General features: G+C 36.4%; 1 protein-coding gene across 7 annotated transcripts in view; it reads right to left on the minus strand.

The window, feature by feature from the left end:
- UBR3 (ubiquitin protein ligase E3 component n-recognin 3) overlaps positions 1-22,675 on the minus strand; it is a 204,332-nt gene that overhangs the window by 34,422 nt on the left and 147,235 nt on the right. For 4 of the 7 annotated variants that reach the window (XM_027558103.1, XM_027558090.1, XM_027558093.1 and 1 more), the window contains 3 exons: positions 17,039-17,251; positions 15,117-15,253; positions 8,655-8,740 (listed from right to left, as the gene is read on the minus strand). In XM_027558103.1, coding sequence (XP_027413904.1) covers positions 8,655-8,740; positions 15,117-15,253; positions 17,039-17,251 — 436 coding nt within the window. Of the gene's footprint in view, positions 1-5,969; positions 6,072-8,654; positions 8,741-15,116; positions 15,254-17,038; positions 17,252-22,675 lie in introns of all 7 variants that reach the window. The other 3 variants (XM_027558091.1, XM_027558094.1, XM_027558097.1) reach the window with 2 other exon arrangements.

Consider the following 22,675-nt stretch of genomic DNA (forward strand, 5'->3'; position numbering starts at 1 on the left):
ATCCACATAGTCAAAGGCTTTGGCATAGTTAATAAAGCAGAAGTAGATGTTTTTCTGGAACTCTCTTGCTTTTTCGATGATCCAGCATTTGCTGACAATTTGATCTCTGGTTCCTCTGCCTTTTCTAAAGCCAGCTGTAACATCTGGAAGTTCATGGTTCACGTATTGCTGAAGCCTGGCTTGGAGAATATTGAGCATTACTTTACTAGCGTGTGAGATGAGTGCAATTGTGCAGTAGTTTGAACATTCTTTGGCATTGCCTTTCTTAGGGATTAGAATGAAAACTGATCTTTTCTCATCCTGTGGCCACTGCTGAGTTTTCCAAATTTGCTGGCATATTGAGTGCAGTACTTTCACAGCATCATCTTTTAGGATTTAAAATAGCTCAATTAGAATTCCTTCACCTACACTAGCTTTATTCGTAGTGATGCTTTCTAAGGCCTACTTGACTTCACTTTCCAGGATGTCTGGCTCTAGATGAGTGATCACACCATTGTGATTATCTGGGTCATGAAGTTCTTTTTTGTACAGTTCTTCTGTGTATTTTTGCCACCTCTCTTTAATCTCTTCTGCTTCTGTTGGGTCCATACTTTTTCTGTCCTTTACTGAGCCCATTTTGCATGAAATGTTCCTTTGGTATCTCTAATTTTCTAGAAGAGATCTCAGTGTTCCCCATTCTGTTGTTTCCTCTATTTCTCTGCATTGATCACCGAGGAAGGCTTTCTTATCTCTCCTTGCTATTCTTTGGAACTCTGCATTCAAATGGGTATATCTTTCCTTTTCGCCTCTCTTCTTTTCACAGCTATTTGTAAGGCCTCCTCCGACAGCCATTTTGCTCTTTTGCATTTCTTTTTCTTGAGAATGGTCTTGCTCCCTGACTCCTGTACAATGTCATGAACCTCCATCCATAGTTCACCAGGTACTCTATCTATCAGATCTAGTTCCTTAAATATATTTCTCACTTCCACTGTATTAGTGATTGATTTAGGTCATATCTGAATGGTCTAGTGGATTTCCCTACTTTCTTCAATTTAAGTCTGAATTAAGATGGAAATACATATTAAAGGGAAGAGTTATCCTAATGACTTTTATAAACTGCTTCTGTTTAAAATTGTACCACTGATAAAATTTACTTAAGGTAAACTTAACTGCCTGCATTTCTAGATCATTCAAGATTTTCATTCTATCACTGCAGTTATCACTGTTTAAATACTTGTCAAGAAAAAAAAAGCATCTATTTCTGCTTTATTCACTATGCCAAAGCCTTTGACTGTGTGGATCACAATAAACTGGAAAATTCTGAAAGAGATGGGAATACCAGACCACCTGACCTGCCTCTTGAGAAATTTGTATGCAGGTCAGGAAGCAACAGTTAGAACTGGACATGGAACAACAGACTGGTTCCAAATAGGAAAAGGAGTACGTCAAGGCTGTGTATTGTGTCCCTACTTATTTAACTTCTATGCAGAGTACATCATGAGAAACGCTGGGCTGGAGGAAGCACAGGCTGGAATAAAGATTGCCGAGAGAAATATCAATAACCTCAGATATGTAGATGACACCACCCTTATGGCAGAAACTGAAGAAGAACTAAAGAGCCTCTTGATGAAGGTTAGAGAGGAGAGTGAAAAAGTTGGCTTAAAGCTCAACATTCAGAAAACGAAGATCATGGCATCCAGTCCCATCATTTCATGGCAAATAGATGGGGAAACAGTGGAAACAGTGGCTGACTTTATTTTTCTGGGCTCCAAAATCACTGTGGATGGTGACTGCAACCATGAAATTAAAAGACACTTACTCCTTGGAAGGAAAGTTATGACCAACCTTGACAGCATATTAAAAAGCAGAGACATTAATTACTTTGTGAACAAAGGTCTGTCTAGTTAAGGCTATGGTTTTCCAGTAGTCATGTATGGATATGAGAGTTGGACTATAAAGAACACTGAGCATCAAAGAATTGATGCTTTTGAACTATGGTGTTGGAGAAGACTCTTGAGAGTCCCTTGGACTGCAAGGAGATCCAACCAGTCCATCCTAAAGGAAATCAGTCCTGAATATTCACTGGAAGTACTGATGCTGTAGCTGAAACTCCAATCCTTTGGCCACCTGATGCGAAGAGCTGACTCATTTGAAAAGACCCTGATGCTGGGAAAGATTGAGGGTGGGAGGAGAAGGGGACGACAGAGGACGAGATGGTTGGATGGCATCACCGACTCAACGGACATGGGTTTGGGTGAACTCCAGGAGTTTGTGATGGACAGGGAGGCCTGCCACGCTGCAGTTCATGGGACACAAAGAGTCAGACACGACTGAGCAACTGAACTGAACTGAATGAAAAAAATTTTAACTAGCCAAATGACTCTATATTACCATGAAAAATAAATCTCAGTTTCTCTGTAACTGAATAATCAAAGTGAGGAAATGGTTCTGACCCATTTATCCTGGGATGAATGTAATTGGTGTGGGTATATGTTTCAAACAAGAATCAGATTCCCCTGGTTCCTTTACACAGGCCTGAGAAATTACCCATGAAAATTTGAGAGAACTTGCAGGTGAGGTCTGGGAACAACTTGAAGATGAAGATCTGTAGCTCTGATTCCTTAGAAACAGGCAATTCATGCCATTGAGTAACAGGAGCTGACTCAGCTTTTCCTGCCCCACCGCTCAGCAATTCAGCCAAGGCAGACAGGGAATAAAGTGGCAGTTATGTTAGGAATTTTAAAGGATTGAGAAAAAAATCAATAATAATAAAATTATATATATGTGTGTATGTATTATACACAAACACATATATAAAATACTTTAGCTCACGTATCTAATAACATTTGGCATTTAATATCATCTGTCATTAATCATGACAGATATGGTAGATGGTCGGCACAGGTGTCATAATCCCCATTTCTACTGCAAGGTAAAAAGTCAGGCAAGTTTCCTGTAGTCCAACAGATAACAAACAGGACTAGAATTCAGATCTTCTAATTCCAACCCAGTGTTTCTTCCAACACTGTATTCTATGTTGCTCCTTTCCACCCCCACCTCTTTATTTCTATCTCTATTGCTCCTAGTTAATAAAGGGATATACAATTACAAGTTAAAGTAGATGAGCTTTGCTTTAATTATCCCTTGTGAAAATTCAAAAATACCAAAAGAAAAGGCTGTGTTTAGTACTTCGACTTTTCATGCTGGGTTCTTCTCCTGCAGTTACTATGCCTCCACTCCCAGGCATATTATGCCATTGTTCTCTGGTTACCTCAAGCATCATAGCATTAGTTTCATGGAATTTTCTTCTCCTACTTTCAGGTTTAGGTGACCAGCCTCCCCCTTCACCTCTACAGCATGGCATAGGACAATATGAAGAGGTGCACAATTCTGCCTCCACACATAGGTAGTCCTATGAAGGGTAAAGAAAAAGGTCAGTTCTTAGGACTCCTAATCTCTTCCTTACCAAAGAAGACATACTCCATGAATCCACATCTAATTTAAGCATCCCATTTAAGATGAGGGACAGGGGTTGCTGCCAAGTTGCTTCAGTCGTGTCCAACTCTGTGCGACCCCATGGACTGCAGCCTACCAGGCTTCTCTGTCCATGGGATTCTCCAGGCAAGAACCCTGGAGTGGGTTGCCATTTCCTTCTCCAATGCATGAAAGTGGAAAGTGAAAGTGAAGTCACTCAGTCGTGTCTGACTCTTAGCGACCCCATGACTGCAGCCTACCAGGCTCCTCCATCCATGGGATTTTCCGGGCAACAGTACTGGAGTGGGGTGCCATTGTCTTCTCCCGAGGGACAGGGGAGAGGGTTCTAATTGCACTGCTGAAGAGGAACTGCCCTGCCCTAAGCCAAGCAAGATCTTAGGACTCCTATGGCCTGATAGTGGAAATGATTATCTGCGGTACTTAGTTCCTGAAATAACCATACCATTAACACAGAAAGGCCTAGTACCTGCACCACAAAGTACAGGACCTGCAGAAAGACTTTAAAGAACAGCTGAAATCACTCTAAGGCTCTTAGCTCAAAATCTTAAACCACATCTCTAACCAGGCCTCCCCACATTAATAATGTATTTAGTTTTCAATAAAGAAGTTGTATCAATCTTTGGGAATAAATCCCATTTTCTCCTTCTAACCCCACCTTTTAACAGGCCAAGAGAATAAATTAGGTGCTTAAAAAAGAAAAGACTAGGCTGAAAATTAACTTTTATCTTGCTTCCGGTCTCCTTAACCACCCCCATCCCCAATTTGATAATGGTAGTATTGAAGTAGTAGAAACAGTAGTGTTGAGATTTATAGTCTATGGTAAAACTAAGTTCTTACAACAATTCTCTGGTTGGATACTATGAGGAACAGAATCCATGAGATTAAATGAGGCTGCCATTAAACTATCTGCCTACTCATGAAGAATGGATTCTGAAGGCAATTTCTACATTTTTACATTCATTTATGCATTTTGACCATTATAATAATCTGGTGGCCAAATTTTTCTTCTTGTTACGAGGTAACAAACAAGAATAGAACAAAAGTTGTGATTCAACCTATTTGTAGAATTCATAGTTTTTCAATCTGAAAAAGACCTTACTAAGCCATAGATATCAAGGTTTTACCACTGTTAAAAAATAAGATGAGACTACTGAATAGCAATTTTGTGATAGTATTTAAAAATATCCTTATGGAGTATTACTGCAGGGTGAAATTAACATCAAAATAATTTTAACTCTGAATTCACCAAAAATTTATCTTTGAGCAACTATTTTGAGCTGCATGCTGCATGCACACCGTCAAGCTGGATTCCTTCCTAGGAATAACAAACACAGGGGGCAGTCCCCCACAGTATGCATCATTTCTTGAAAAGATTATATATTATGTCAAAATTAATTTAAAGCTCCTCAAATGAAAATGTCAAAGCAAGGGTTTGTCTTAAGCTTTCTTGACTGAAGTTTAATTTTTATTTCTATTAAATCATGAAATCCATTTGTGATATGAACTGTAGCTTCAACTACAGTAATAAGCAGAAAGCTAAAACCCAAAGATATGGAAAATGTTGATCTAACTAAAGATAATTTTAAAAATTATCCAATATTAACAATTTATCAATGATGTCGCTTCCTCCCACCCCCCACCACAGTCACTGTTCTAACAATTTCTACTTGAGAAATACACTAAGAATATCATGGCACAAAAGTATTGAAAGCCTGTGAACTTCACTGGAATCTATGGAGTTTCATGTCTCTTTTCCAATCACCTGAATGAATAAATTAACCTCGTAATTTTAATAAAACATTATTCTTAATAAGAAAGTTATGCCTTCAATTTTACATCTGCTTTGTCCTACATCTACTGCTAACCAAATTGGTGGTACTTATCTGTAGATACACTAATTTGTAACAAAAACTCCAAATTCACTTATTTTTCAAAATCTTGTTCAGAAACATCAAAAGCTTCACTAATTTTTACAAGCTAGATACGATCCCAAACTTCCAAATTTTCTAGAACTTTTTCCATACTCTACTTTAGAACTTAACACTTTATATCTTACATTATCTAGAACCAGTTTTATCTGTTGAATACAAGGTCCTTAATGCCTGAGCTTCCAGTGGATAAAGAGGCGGTCCAGAGTTCTGACCTAAGAATCAGGAGCAGAGCTGTATGTGCGAGGTGATCCACACGGATCAAGGGGGAAGGAGTAAGAGGGAACCAGCCAGCAAACTGGTGAAAAATAAAGGAGAACCCATGGTATCCAAAGAAGGAATAAGGATTTGAGAAAATGTCTAAAGGAGTGGTCCAACACAAAATAAGATTCAGAGTGAAAGGCTGGCAAAGATAAGCAAGATAGCAGGACAGATGGCATGGCAGAGCCTGAAAAGATCCCAAGGCAACAGTGTGCAGTAACAGTGTGCAGTGACTAAGCCCATGGATGAATGTTTGTAAAGGTACTGCATCCTTTGGGACACTTAAGGGTAAGAGATATGTCTTACATAATTGAATTTAATGTCAGAGAGCTGAGTTCAACTGCAAGCTTTGACATTTTCCGCTGTATGACTTGGCAATGCAATCACTCTGAAGTTCAGTTTCCTTTTCTATGAAAAAGAGATAACATCTATTTCACATTATTATTCTAAAGACAATAATTTATGTGAAAGTACTTTATAAACTTTAAAAGTACAAATGTAAAGTATTATTAAAATACCATAGTACATTGCTATGTGAATTAATAATGCTCATTTTTTACTGTGGAAAATTTCCCAGATACGTATTTAGGAACCTTTACTCTGATTGGGTACTGGTCATTTTAGCTCAATACTAAAAAACTTATTTGAATATGAAAGTGCTGAAAGCATTATTCCAAGAAAATTTGATTTTTCAGTATAAATTTTGCTGATAATATTTTCTGCTTTCATTGTGGTTAACAGAACAATCTCCTTCTCCACCTACCCTCACTGTGTGGTGTGTGTGTGTGTGTGTCTCCATTCATATTTATCTCTCACTGTGTTAGTTGCTTTCTTGTGTCCAACTCTGCAACCCCATGGACTGTAATCTGCCGGGCTCCTCTGTCCATGGGTTTCTCCAGCAAGAATACTGGAATGGGTAGCCATTCCCTTCTCCAGGGATTGTCCTGACCCACGAATTGAACCCCGGTCTCTCATATTGCAGGCAAGATTCTTTACCATCTGAGTCACCAGGGAAGCCCAATTATATATCAGGCATTACACAAACCATTCCACATAATATTTATTAAATATTTTTTTGACTAAACTAAACTTCAATTTCATCAGGAATTTGTGATGGAACATTATTCCAAAAGTGTAACTTTCTTTATCATTTGCTTAATTAGTAGAGCATTTTCTCTTTCACCAGAATATTATGAAAAAAAGACAAGACTTTTTTAAATGATATATTTAAGAGGGAAACTAATGAATGGGATAGAAACTAATGAATGGGAAAAGGAAAATATCGACTTATGAGCAGACTCCAGAGAAATGAGAATTTTTATTTACTAATACCATTAGAGAACTACTAGAAGAAGAAAAAATGAGATATTTGATCTACTATTTCATAGGAATCTATGAAATACCATCAGTATGTTCTTGTGTTAAATTAGGTATGAGTAAGGCTTGAGTAAATAATAAATACATTAAGTTTATATACTTGCAATATAGTGTGATTTTATAGAACATATAACTTTCTGCACACATGATTCACAGAGCTGCTTTTACAAATAAATAGGATAAGTAATGCATAAGTAGCTGCACAATAATAAGTCATATGAAAACTAAAATCAAAACCATCATGTTGTACAACCTAAATACATAAATTGTTTTATTTGTCAATCATATCTTAATAAAGTTGGGAGGGAAGCTAACACAATTGATAAGGAAAAGAAGAAAACTAAAAACAGTATTAACTTGTATTTAGGGTAAGCTTCATCATGACCGCTTCTATACGGTCACATTGAAATTTCATATTCACTAAATTAGAAAATAAAAAGAACAGAAGCCTGGAAGTAACTATCAACTTAATAATTCAAAACAAAATTGACAGTGATTACTGAAGTGGATGCTGTTAGACTTTTACTACTAATTTTAGTAGTAATTTTACTACTAATTTTAGTAGTGCTAATTTTAGCACTCTGGATAAATTCACCATTTACAAGCCTCTGTATAAATTTAAGTACCTCAGGGGAAAAAAAGTAGATTTTGAACATAAAACTAAAATTCCTTTACTAAACACTTTCTAATATAACAGTTTCTGAACTATTAAGTCAACCACTACCAAACAACAAATTAACAAGAAAGAATAAAAGCGAAATTATAGTTTCTACAAATTCAAATAGACTAGAAGCTAGTACTCAGATTTATCAACAGCTTCCCCTATAAAACATATTAAATCACTGGGTATAAGTAGTGTTTAAGTGCCTATGTCAAGGGGTTAATAAAGATTAAATACTTAGTAAACAATAATTTTTAAAACCTTAAACTTCTAAGTACAAAGTGATAACACAAAAATCTAATACAACTAGTAAGAATTTCAAAATTAACTTGGTTTAAATTTCACACAAGTTAGTATCTTTTTATTAGAAATTGCAAGGTATTTTTTGATCAGTACTTTGCTTTGAAATAATTCCAAAATTACATATGTATCTTTCTAAAATAATATACATATTTTTTAAAACTTATATTGGTTTTTAAATAATTACTAGTATTTTAACATATTCATAATAAGAGCAAACATCTACCATTTTAATATATTTGTATACATCAAAATACAGTACAAATCTGTTTACTGATTAATAGCAGCTACAATCCATAGGCGACACAAATTGTCTATAAAAAGTTTTCTTAAGTCCACACAACATAAAAATTCTTTAAAAGAATTTAAGTTTGAGGACAATTTATAGTTGAGAATAATGTATTTTTAATTTTGAACCAATGTAATTCTGATTAATTACATTTACTTACTGAGTAATCACAGTATATAAAGAACTAAATATTCATGATTCTTCTAAGTACAAGATTAATGATTTAAAGCATAGAATCACTATTAAAAGTGATTATACAAAACATAAAAAGAATCTGAAAATACACTAAAAGACCACTTTGCCTGCATGTGCTTTCATGACATAATTAGAATTTTTTTTAAAGTTAGCACTGCTTAATACTTACTTAAACACGACCTTTTACCAGCTGTACTTGCACCACCTGAACATAAATTCCCTCCTCGATGAATTAATTCAAGTTCCAAGTTGGTTCTGTAAGCAAAGCATTAAAATGCATCTCGGTCATTAGGTTAAAGCAATACTTTTGTCTTATTGACATGTCTGAATTAACCTAAATAAAGTTGTTCAACTTTATTTGCAAAATTATGGTTTATGCAATATCAGTAACAATCATATTTTATCTGATTCTTAGAAATAAAAAAGGGGAACAATTTATCTACCCTTACTCATATGTTCATATTTATACCTGCAAAATTGCACACGTCAGAGTGTAACTGTTGCAAAATCCCAGCTGCTGGCAAATACTAAAAACTATGCCTTAAGGAAAAAAACTGCAACACATTTCAAAAACCTGCATATGAATCTGAAGAATCTGTACTCTGTCAGCCTCTGATTAGGTGGTTACTGGCATATAAAACACAAGGGCATACCAATTTTTTCTATCAGAGAAATGGTTATCACTCATTGGAGCTTAGATGGCATATAGAAACCAATATTAAGAAACAAAATCACTAACATCAAAGTGGATATGAACAACACATATAATTAACAGCAGTTTCTTTTATAGACTTCTAAAATTATAGTTTTATTAAAATATATAACTACTGACACTGCTAAACAATAGTATTGTTCATATAGATCTGGAATTACAATATATTTAGCAACTATTAGCTTAAAGAATACCAATAATTAGTAGATTGACATTTCAAAAATCAAACTGATGCAGAATCTAAAGATTTACTCAAAAGCAGTAACAGTAAAATAGCCAATTAATTTTGATAATAAATGAAAATTGAGTGATTGTGTGTATTTTTACTTCTACATTATTAACAAACTTAAACACACCTTTACTTGCCACAACTAAAACTGAATAAACCAAGTTTATATTCAAGATATGTATATGACACTAATAGTGAGATATCCTTTATCTTAAAAAAAAAAAAAAAAAAAGGCAACATTTCAAGCTTACTCTTTACAAGTGAATTCAGGAAAGAATAGTACCCTGTTTTATTTAAAACAAAACACTTTGAGATGGTTGGCTGTATCTTGAACATAGCGTGTTTTGAAACATTATTTTCATGTATTAACTTATAAATGCAAACTGTTAAAAATATTAATATTTCTAAATCTGTATATTTGCCACCCATTTCTAAAGAAATGCTTTAATCCTTTCTACTCAGGGGGGAGAAAAAGCAATTTAACATTGATAATGTTCCTGCTCAGAGCTCCATCTGGTTGCTGCTGATAAGGGCATCTGTGTGACAAGGGAATTTTCCACCCTTCAGGCGATTTGCATTGCTCACTGAACTTCTAAAAACCTACCAGCAAGGAAGCAGGGACAAGGATTTCATATTAGTGGACAGAAAGCGAGCGGAGACCAGCATGTGTTCCTTCATCAAGGGAATATAAATGAGATCAATACATTTTGTTTTCACAAATCTTCAGTTGCCTAATCTGTAGAAAAAAATTAATGGCTATATTCTCTTATAAAAACTAAGATTTCCTAGTTAGTACTTTTAACAGAGCTAACCAGAAACACAATTAATTCTTACAAATGAAAGTCAGAACCAGAATGTCAACTTTTATTTCAGCATAATTTGCAAAAGTATTCATTAAAAAATAAGTACAAGAACAAGTCTATTTATTCTATCATCAAATAAGATATTTTAAAGGATGATAAACATGTTACCAGAAATTTTATTTTTAAAGGATACTTGAAAGAAAACTGCCAAATGTAATTAGTTAACTTCAGATTATGGTTGTAAGATCTCCTGTACAACATTTCTTCTGAGTTAAAAACAAAAAATACCTATCCAAAGTGTTAGAATAGTATGTAGAATTTTAAAAAATCACTATGTCAGAAGTCCTAGCAATCAGCTTTTCCTTATCTAATTTATAACAAAACTGGCCCCTTAAGTCTTGCTAGACAAAAGAATACACAAATGTGTCACATGCCCCACGTCTGCCCTTCCCTCACTGCTGAAAATCAAAATAGTATTGTTTCTGCCATCCTGAATGGATGATATAAAAATAAAGATGTATTGGATGCAGAAGTTTTTCAAGCCTTTTTGCTCCTGGAGAGAAGCAGACACAACTTTCTATATCTCCTAACACAAACACATTCAAATTAGTTTGGAAGGGAGGAAAAAAAAAAGAGAAAATCTCTGTATTTAAAAGAAAAATGAGAAAGACTGCTTAAAGCCTATCATGGTGGCCACCTAGACATACCCGTACAAAAACTCCAACTATGCTCCAGTTTTTTTTGCTTCTCCAAGTATGCTTTCCCTTTTACCCCGTTTTTGGCACTAACATATTTTTGGAGCTATAATTTGAAAAATAAATGTGTGTATGAACACATACACACAGAGGGACACTGAAATACATACTCATATAATGTGGGTTCAAGGCCTGGGCCTGCCCCTACTAGTTGACCAGGTAATTTCGTTTCTCAGAGAAGAAAACATCTTCATCCATACCATGGCATGGCCTATATTATCAAATACTCAGCTCAAGCTCTAACTTCTGCAGGAGTTAGGGAGAACTACTCCCTTTTCTTGGAACAGGAAGGAAGCATTTCTACATACTTTATATTTCAGTCAGCTCATCTTCCCTTTTGAAGTTTTGTAGCACTTTCTCAATATGATATATATTTTTAAACAAAATATATTCCATTTTAAACAGTTGTCTCTCCAACTAAACTGTAAATTCCTGAAGAGCAGGAGCCATTTCAAATACAGCTTCTAAATCCCTGATGGTACCTAGGAAAGTGTTCAAAAAATTCCCAGGAACTGACCCTCACTTTGTTTTGATATGTAACCAATGATAATCTTCTCTAGTCTCTGTAATTTATTCTCTATCTTGTTGAACCTTCCTTTTGTTTTAAAAGGATTTATATGTAAACATATAGCTGATTCACTTTGCTACATAGCAGAAACTAACAACACTGTAAAGCAACTATACTCCAAGAAAAATAAAAATTTTTAAATACTTCCAATTAAAAACAAACTCATTAAAAATAAAAAGCATTCACAATTTGCGTTTTAGTAATCATTCTTTTTATTTCAAATATAATTAGTTTATAAAGTTTAAACTTACAATACAACCAATGTATAAAGCAAGGTGCATTCACTCTACTGAACAGTTCATCCACTCAGATCTTATAGATACCTCTCCATCTACATTCAGTTACTCATATATCACCTTCTTTCCATGTTTCTCACTATATACAGGCTAAGTACTACTCACTAATAATTCTAAGCTAAATATAACTTTGGGTCCAAAATCTTTAGAAAAATCAATTACTCAAATTAGTGTGATTCATTATTTCAATAATGAAATAATAAATTGACATTGAAATGGAGAAAGCTTTGTTCCCCAAAATTAACTTTCCATAATCCATCTGAATGACTGATAACTGCAACAAAATGCTTCTTAGAAATACATTAAAATTTGAATACAGTAATTTTGACTAATTTCAATGTGACAAAAAGAGACCATTCCAACAATTTCTTCTCTTGCTGCCCTCAGAAAATCCTCCAAGGCTTTACCATACAAATAAAATTTAAAACAAAGAGAAACATATTGTCCTACCAAAAAAAATAAAGCTTGAAAACAATTATTAAAAGAAAAAGCTTTACATGCTAGTTACCTACTAGAAATATTTTGTTTCTAAACATCAAAAACTTTAAGCTCACCAAAGAGCAAACAAAATTACTTATATAGATAGAAGAAATTGAGTTCTGGGAAACTAGGGCTGTATCTCATTCAAATTACAAATGTCAAAAACAAATACATTCACACTAGACACTATAGAGGAGAAGGCAATGGCACCCCACTCCAGTACTCTTGCCTGGAAAATCCCATGGACGGAGGAGCCTGGTGGGCTGCAGTCCATGGGGTCGCTAAGAGTCGGATACGACTGAGCGACTTCACTTTCACTTTTCACTTTCATGCATTGGAGAAGGAAATGGCAACCCGCTCCAGTGTTCTTGCCTGGAGAATCACAGGGATGGGGGAGCCTGGTGGGCTGCCATCTATGGGGTCGCACAGAGTCGGACACGACTGAAGCGATTTAGCAGCAGCAGCAGTAGCAGACACTATAGAATGACTATACATTTAAGAATCACAACATTTAATTCAAAAGTTAAATAACTGATATTAATTTTATTTCTAAACATTTTTTTAAACTATTTTAAATCTGCTAAATATTTCAATGCTTACCTTTTAGGCATAAAAATGATCATAATCTATAATCATAAGTATTTAATGAACCAAGATTATACAGTAGGCAGAAGATAACTGTAAAGATCTGGTTTACTACCTTGAAAAAGTTACATCTTATTCAAATAGAATACAACATGCTTTGTTCCTTCATGTATTTGTTAATTTTTCAGTCACTTCGTTTATGTGTTTCTTTTTAATGATTAAGTAAAACTTAGAGAGGGCAAGCAATCTCACTGTAAGAACACTACAACGGCCTGGGTAATTTTAACCAAAGGATAAAGTTTTTAAAGGTTATATACTTTCACTTTTGGAATTACTATATTGTTGCTTTAGAGTTTATCACTAAGGATCAGAGAAGGAAGGGAGATAGGAGAGTATATTTTCTACATTTCTCTACATGCAGCCTTAGGAAACATTTGCTATCTGTCCCTGCTTCTATATAAAAAAGAAAAACAAAAATATGTTGATTCCAAAAGTCTCCCATTATCACAGTAAGCTTTCTAAATATTTCTATTACAAATTATATAAATATATTCTATAAATACTTTATATATTTAAAACCAAGAAATAGGAATTCCAAAATTTCTACCAAATTAATTTAAATCAAATTATTTGATTTATAATAATATGGCAAAATTCCACATACAGATCATTCCCACTGAACCAGGATTTTCTTTTAAGATCAGTCCTAATAAAATCAAAGGCATGAATATACAAGTAACATAAATGTGTGTGTATGTTTATATGTATACATATATAGATATAGAGAGAGCATAAAGTCTACATCCATCCCAGTCTTCTACAACATTATTACCACAATATCATACAGAAGTTTTATAAAACCTTGAAACAGGCAAAATTAAATTACATTCAATTTAGTTTTCACATAAAGTATACTTTACTGCAAGTATGCAATTGGTAACCCTTCAGAGACAAAATGTTAGATTAACTGTTATATCTCTCCTGAAAGCATTCAGGATAAATATCAACAACAGCTTAAGAATGGCAGACTAGAAAGTTACTTTCCCAACCATCAGATCCCTTTATATCAATCTCTGTCCAATATTTGCATTCTTAGACCAAAAACTAGTGTTTTCTTATCTTGAGGTCTAACTCGTTGCAATTTTCTTAAATCTGGTTCCATTTTTCCTAGGTTCAAAAGAGTACAGAGACCATTCACTCTTTCCTTACCCTCTACTCAGGAGTGGAGCAGAGAATTGCCATGATGAACAGCATGTATATATGACTTATAGAAGCTGAACAAAGAACGCTATCCCTGAGTTCTAGTCCTACTCTACCACTAATTTGTTGCATGACTCAAGTCATATTACTTCTCTAAATTTACCTATTACAATATTACTTCGGCAAAATACCAAGTATGCTTCTAGAGATATTCAAGGGTCGACGATATCAGATCCAGCAGAATATGCTTACAAGTTCTTAACTGTACTTGCAGCTCTCCTATTTATTTTTTTAATGTGTCTCTATTTTCATTCAACTAAGTTTTCTAAAGTTCCTATTTAGAATTACTTTTTAGGTACTGAACACCTACTCAGTCAATTAGACTATTTCTACCTAATCTGAAAGATAAGTATTTGCCTCCATTTCCTTGAGTCTCTGGTAGCTACTCATAAAGGTTTAAAACATGCCTGATCAAGAGATCAGGAAACAAGAGTTTCTTCTCCTTTATCTGACTTTCTAAACAACCTATAGTCTTCCAGAATATTACTAGATCTTTCACAAGCTTAAAACAAACCAAATAAGTTTTTCTTACTGTTCTTACTTCTTTTTTTAGAAATTAAAAGTACTTAACATATTATAATTCTTCAGTTATTAGTATTATTGCTTTTTGACAGGACTTGAACAGTGATTTCTTAACAACATATTTCATATATAATAGTCACATGCTTTGAGGTATGTATCTGTCCCCAGATGTGAATAATATACTTTTCCTCACATACCCTATGATGATTAATAACACTTAAACCAATATATTATTAAAATAAAAACACCTAAGGAAATGAAAACTGTACTTTTATAGACTTCCTCGGAGGTTCTAAAACTAGTCATAATGCCAACCACATTAAAAATATGCAATCTTTCTTCATATAAATATGAATGACAAAACAATAAAATCAACTATTATTACTAAGTAAATATAAAAGTATATACTATATATACCTACCTAGCAACAGAATACATAAAGAGAAAATCATTATCTGGTGAGCCTGGAGTCTTGCTATAATCTCTGTATTTCTTCTGAGTGGTATTTTTTATATCTTTCATTACAGATTCCATTTCTTTACTTAAGTTGGTTTCTGACTGTAAAAAAAACACAAACATATATAAAAAGTTTATGTATATTCATTTTCTCTAATAATAGTCTAACACTACAGTGTTTATCGTTTAAGCACACTATGAAATTAAGGTTTAAAAATCAAAACAGATAAATATAGGCTATCAGCTAAAAATATATTTAGTATACCAAAATAAAACAGATCAAGAAATATTTTCTCTTATCTTAGAGACATTTTAAAGAGCCTCTTGATGAAAGTGAAAGAGGAGAGTGAAAAAGTTGGCTTAAAGCTCAACATTCAGAAAACTAAGATCATGTCATCTGGTCCCATCACTTCATGGCAAACAGATGGGGAAACAGTGACTGACTTTATTTTGGGGGGCTCCAAAATCACTGCAGATGGTGACCACACCCATGAAATTAAAAGATGCTTACTCGTTGAGAGAAAAGTTATGACCAATTAGCTAGCTTAATAAAAAGCAGAGACATTACTTTGCCAACAAAGGTCCATCTAGTCAAGGCTATGGTTTTTCCAGTAGTCATGTATGGATATGAGAGTTGACTATAAAGAAAGCTGAGCGCCAAAGAATTGATGCTTTTGAACTGTGGTGTTGGAGAAGACTCTTGAGAGTCCCTTGGACTGCAAGGAGATTCAACCAACACATCCTAAAGGAAATCAGTCCTGAATATTCATTGGAAGGACTGATGCTGAAATTCCAATCCTTTGGCCACCTGATGTGAAGAACTGACTCACTTGAAAAGACGCTGATGCTGGGAAAGACTGAAGGTGGGAGGAGAAGGGGACAACAGAAGATGAGATGATTGGATAGCATCACCAACTCAATGGACATAAGTTTGAGTAAACTCTGGGAGTTGGTGAAGGACAGGAGGCCTGGTGTGCTGCAGTCCATGGGGTTGCAAAGAGTCGGACATGACTGAGCGACTGAACTGAACCATAGAAGTTTCCATGCTTATAAAAAATCTTTCATTTAAGCACATTTTTTTCAGGACTAATACTAATGTGCCTTACTTTAAGCATATTTTAAACACATAAAAATTTGGATTTGCAAAAGAAAAAACCACAGAGACGCAAATCTTAGTCTTCAATTGAGAAAAGGGAGTAGCTTTGAAATATGAATTTGTTTAAAAAGTCAGATATGCACAGGTTTCACAAATTTACTGCATTTACTGTGCATACCTCTCACTTCTCTCAGGTATCACAACATAAATCTGTGATAAAAATGAAATAGTCAAGAATTTAAATCAAAAAAATAAATCCTACTGAAAGAGATAAAAGATGGGCTCACTCATATCAAATTTCACAGTAAAACAGACTGACTTATGGTAGATGCTTCGATCATATACACAATATTTGACCTCTCTAATGCACAGAAATATGTGTGTAAATCTATACTTACACAAAGTGTGTGTGTGTGTATAAATATATCACCTTAATTCTAATATACCTAATGGACATATTTTTAAAAGATTAGACTGTGCTTTACATTGCAAGATATAGATAACGTTTAATTTCATTTTTAAATATTTCAACATAACCATATCTAAGCTTATAGAATTTCATGATTTGGAAGGCATATACTAAAATTATAACAACTGATATTAAGGAAAAGTATAGCCTTTAGCAATAATTTGTTCTATTACTCTGATTTTTGTTTTTAATAACCACCAACGGAAAAGAAACACTCTAAAAGCAATTTCTACTAAATGTATGAAGGTCCAGAGTAACAGAAATGGAACAAAAATTACAGCTGAAAAGCAGAGCTAAGTTAAGCAGGATATTTCTGCCTTACACTGATGCTTACTGGGAAAGCTCCCGGACGTCCTTGCAGCTCCTCCACTTCCTTTATGAGATCTTGTATGCTTTTGTTACTAGGACGCTGCCAAAGGTGGTTTTCAACATTGCTTCCAGGATAACAAGGAAGAACACTGTTAGCAAACTGCCTACAGAGAGGACATGTGAATTCTCCTTTGTCCACTGAGAAGCCCTGAAGAACCTGGTCATTCTAAAAGATGAAACAAACATACAGTTATATGATGCATACTTTTACAGAAAACAAAATTAACATCTCTACATTTTAGAGTAAATAAATAAACCATACAAAAAAGATCTCTACTGCATGTCATAAAAACAAAGTCACTTAACTCTTGAGCTTATCAAATCACTTCTTTACAGTCATAGCAATCATGCAACACTTGCCATCACCAATGAACTGCTCAAGTATCCTACTTTTCTCTCAGGAGGAAACATTCAAATAATGATCCAATCAATGTGAAATGTGAATTTAAGATAAAGGATAACTCAAAAGCAGGTCACATTAGAGTGAATCACCTTCCACTTACACCATGCCCTGTTTTCATCATCTATAAGTGACTATTGGAAAGATTAGCCAGTGCTCATGTCACTGGAGCAGAACAGACAAGCTTCTGAGAGTATATAAGCCCAAAAAGAAAAAAAAAAAAAGAGGAGCTATCCCACATTGAAGGTCAGGAAGGGCGGCAGTGAGGAGATACCCCTGGTCCAAGGTAAGGAGCAATGGCTGTGCTTTGCTGGAGCAGCCGTGAAGAGATACCCCACGCCCAAGGTAAGAGAAACCCAAGGAAGACGGTAGGTGTTGCAAGAGGGCATCAGAGGGCAGACACACTGAAACCATACTCACAGAAAACTAGTCAATCTAATCACACTAGGACCACAGCCTTGTCTAACTCAATGAAACTAAGCCATGCCTGTGGGGCAACCCAAGACGGGCAGGTCATGGTGGAGAGATCTGACAGAATGTGGTCCACTGGAGAAGGGAATGGCAAACCACTTCAGTATTCTTGCCTTGAGAACCCCATGAACAGTATGAAAAGGCAAAATGATAGGATACTGAAAGAGAAACTCCCCAGGTCAGTAGGTGCCCAATATGCTACTGGAGATCAGTGCAGAAATAACTCCAGAAAGAATGAAGGGATGGAGCCAAAGCAAAAACAATACCCAGCTGTGGATGTGACTGGTGATAGAAGCAAGGTCTGATGCTGTAAAGAGCAATATTGCATAGGAACCTGGAATGTCAGGTCCATGAATCAAGGCAAATTGGAAGTGGTCAAACAAGAGATGGCAAGAGTGAATGTCGATATTCTAGGAATCAGCTAACTGAAATGGACTGGAATGGGTGAATTAACTCAGATGACCATTATATCTACTACTGCGGGCAGGAATCCCTCAGAAGAAATGGAGTGGCCATCATGGCCAACAAAAGAGTCCGAAATGCAGTACTTGGATGCAATCTCAAAAACGACAGAATGATCTCTGTTCGTTTCCATGGCAAATCATTCAATACCACAGTAATCCAAGTCTATGCCCCAACCAGTAACGCTGAAGAAGCTGAAGTTGAACAGTTCTATGAAGACCTACAAGACCTTTTAGAACTAACACCCCAAAAAGATGTCCTTTTCATTATAGGGGACTGGAATGCAAAAGTAGGAAGTCAAGAAACACCTGGCTGCTGCTGCTGCTGCTAAGTCGCTTCAGTCGTGTCCGACTCTGTGCGACCCCATAGACGGCAGTCCACCAGGCTCCTCCTTCCCTGGGATTCTCCAGGCAAGAACACTGGAGTGGGTTGCCATTTCCTTCTCCAATGCATGAAAGTGAAAAGTGAAAGTGAAGTCGCTCAGTCGTGTCCGACTCTTAGCGACCCCATGGACCACAGCCCACCAGTTCCCCCGTCCATGGGATTTTCCAGGCAAGAGTACTGGAGTGGGACACCTGGAGTAACACGCAAATTTGGCCTTGGAGTACGGAATGAAGCAGGGCAAAGACTAATAGTCTTGCCAAGAAAATGCACTGGTCATAACAAACACCCTCTTCCAACAACACGAGAGAAGACTCTACACATGGACATCACCAGATGGTCAACACCGAAATCAGACTGATTATATTCTTTGCAGCCAAAGATGGAGAAGCTCTATACAGTCAGCAAAAACAAGACCAGGAGCTGACTGTGGCTCAGACCATGAACTCTTATTGCCAAATTCAGACTTACATTGAAGAAAGTAGGGAAAACCACTAGACCATTCAGGTATGATCTAAATCAAATCCCTTATGATTATACAGTGGAAGTGAGAAATAGATTTAAGGGCCTAGATCTGATAGATAAGAGTGCCTTTTGAACTATAGAGTGAGGTTCGTGACATTGTACAGGAAGACAGGGATCAAGACCATTCCCATGGAAAAGAAATGCAAAAAAGCAAAATGGCTGTCTGGGGAGGCCTTACAAATAGCTGTGAAAAGAAGAGAAGCAAAAAGCAAAGGAGAAAAGGAAAGATATAAACATCTGAATGCAGAGTTCCAAAGAAAATCAAGAAGAGATAAGAAAGCCTTCTTCAGCGATCAATGCAAAGAAATAGAGGAAAACAACAGAATGGGAAAGACTAGGGATCTCTTCAAAAAAATCAGAGATACCAAAGGAACATTTCATGCAAAGATGGGCTCGACAAAGGACAGAAATGGTATGGACCTAACAGAAGCAGAAGATATTAAGAAGAGGTGGCAAGAATACACAGAAGAACTGTACAAAAAAGATCTTCATGACCCAGATAATCACGATGGTGTGATCACTGACCTAGAGCCAGATATCCTGGAATGTGAAGTCAAGTGGGCCTTGGAAAGCATCACTACAAACAAAGCTAGTGGAGGTGATGGAATTCCAGTTGAGCTATTCCAAATCCTGAAAGATGATGCTGTGAAAGTGCTGCACTCAATATGCCAGCAAATTTGGAAAACTCAGCAGTGGCCACAAGACTGGAAAAGGTCAGTTTTCATCCCAATCCCAAAGAAAGGCAATGCCAGAGAATGGTCAAACTACCACACAATTGCACTCATCTCACATGCTAGTAAAGTAATGCTCAAAATTCTCCATGACAGGCTTCAGCAATACATGAACCATGAACTTCCTGATGTTCAAGCTGGTTTTAGAAAAGGCAGAGGAACCAGAGATCAAATTGCCAACATTTGCTGGATCATGGAAAAAGCAAGAGAGTTCCAAAAAAGCATCTATTTCTGCTTTATTGACTATGCCAAAGCTTGTGACTGTGTGGATCACAATAAACTGTGGAAAATTCTGAAAGAGATGGGAATACCAGACCACCTGATCCCCTTCTTGAGAAATCTGCATGCAGGTCAGGAAGTAACAGTTAGAACTGAACATGGAACAACAGACTGGTTCCAAATAGTAAAAGGAGTACATCAAGGCTGTATACTGTCACCCTGTTTATTTAACTTATATGCAGAGTACATCATGAGAAACGCTGGACTGGAAGAAGCACAAGGTGGAATCAAGATTGCCGGGAGAAATCTCAATCACCTCAGATATGCAGATGACACCACCCTTATGGCAGAAAGTGAAGAGGAACTAAAAAGCCTCTTGATGAAAGTGAAAGAGGAGAGTGAAAAAGTTGGCTTAAAGCTCAACATTCAGAAAACAAAGATCATGGCATCCGGTCCCATCACTTCATGGCAAATAGATGGGGAAACAGTGTCAGACTTTATTTTTCTGGGCTCCAAAATCACTACAGATGGTGACTGCAGCCATGAAATTAAAAGACGCTTACTCCTTTGAAGGAAAGTTATGACCAACCTAGATAGCATATTCAAAAGCAGGGACATTACTTTGCCAACAAAGGTTCGTCTAGTCAAGGCTATGGTTTTTCCTGTGGTCATGTATGGATGTGAGAGTTGGGCTGTGAAGAAGGCTGAGCGCTGAACAATTGATGCTTTTGAACTGTGGTGTTGGAGAAGACTCTTCAGAGTCCCTTGGACTGCAAGGAGATCCAACCAGTCCATTCTGAAGGAGATCAGCCCTGGGTGTTCTTTGGAAGGAATGATGCTAAAGCTGAAACTCCAGTACTTTGGCCACCTCATGCGAAGAGTTGACTCACTGGAAAAGACTCTGATGCTGGGAGGGATTGGGGGCATGAGGAGAAGGGGAAGACAGAGGATGAGATGGCTGGATGGCATCACTGACTCGATGGACGTGAGTCTGAGTGAACTCCGGGAGTTGGTGATGGACAGGGAGGCCTGGCGTGCTGCGATTCATGGGGTCGCAAAGAGTCGGACACGACTGAGCAACTGATCTGATCTGATCTGATCTGAAGCCTAAAAATGCCAGGTTGGATGAAGCACAAGCTGGAATCAAGACTGCCAGGAGAAATATCAATAACCTCAGATATGCAGACGACACCACCCTTATTGCAGAAAGTGAAGAAGAACTAAAGAGCCTCTTAATGAAAGTGAAAGAGGAGAGTGAAAAAGTTGGCGTAAAGCTCAACATTCAGAAAACGAAGATCATGGAATCCGGTCCTATCACTTCATGGCAAATAGATGGGGAAATAATGGAAACAGTGACAGACTTTATTTTTTGGGCTGCAAAATCACTGCAGATGGTGACCGCAGCCATGAAATTAAAAGACGCCTGCTCCTTTGAAGAAAAGCTATGATCAACCTAGACAGCATATTAAAAAGCAGAGATATTACTTTGCCAACAAAGGTCCATCTAGTCAAACCTATGGTTTTCCCAGCAGTCATTTATGGATGTGAGAGTTGGACCATAAAGAAGACTGAGTGCCAAAAAATTGATGCTTTTGAACTGTGGTGTTGAAGAAGACTCTTGAGAGTCCCTTGAACTGCAAGGAGATCAAACCAGTCAATCCTAAAGGAAATCAGTCCTGAATATTCATTGGAAGGACTGATGCTGAAGCTGAAGCTCCAGAACTTGGGCTACCTGATGCAAAGAACTGACTCATTAGAAAAGACCCTGATGCTGGGAAAGACTGAAGTTGGGAGGAGAAGGGGACCACAGAGGATGAGATGGTTGGATGGCATCACCGACTTGATAGACATGAGCTTGAGCAGGCTTCAGGAGCTGGTGATGGACAGGGAAGCCAGGTGTGCTGCAATCCATGGGGTTGCAAAGAGTTGGATACGACTGAGGGACTGAACTGACTCACGTCTAAAAAAAAATGTGATACACCTTCTAACGTGTCTAACAGTTGAACAAAACTGACTGGTCTTGATGCATTAGGTTTATTTAGGTTTAACAGGTAGGGAAAAGATTTAGTTAGACTATTCAGAAAAGTGATAAGAAGGGGAATTAATTCAGCATCCTTCAGATGTTTCTGATAGGAGGGGGAAGAAAAATTAGTTGAAACAAACATACATAATGCAAATATGCCTTGGAGGAAACTCTTGCTCATGAGAGATTACAACATATGCTAGCCAACCAGAATTTAAGGAAGGAATCCAGGCTGCTACATTTGTTTCCTTCTTTTGACTGATACCACCCTCATCTATTCTGCTCTTTTAGGCCGTTGCTATCCTATAGTTCTAACCACTATCTTACTCTTTTTTCCAGTAGTCTCTCTTGTTTTGCCACTAACCTAATGATTTAATC

The sequence above is a fragment of the Bos indicus x Bos taurus genome, chromosome 2, assembly GCF_003369695.1.
Source record: "Bos indicus x Bos taurus breed Angus x Brahman F1 hybrid chromosome 2, Bos_hybrid_MaternalHap_v2.0, whole genome shotgun sequence".
Lineage (NCBI taxonomy): Eukaryota > Metazoa > Chordata > Mammalia > Artiodactyla > Bovidae > Bos > Bos indicus x Bos taurus.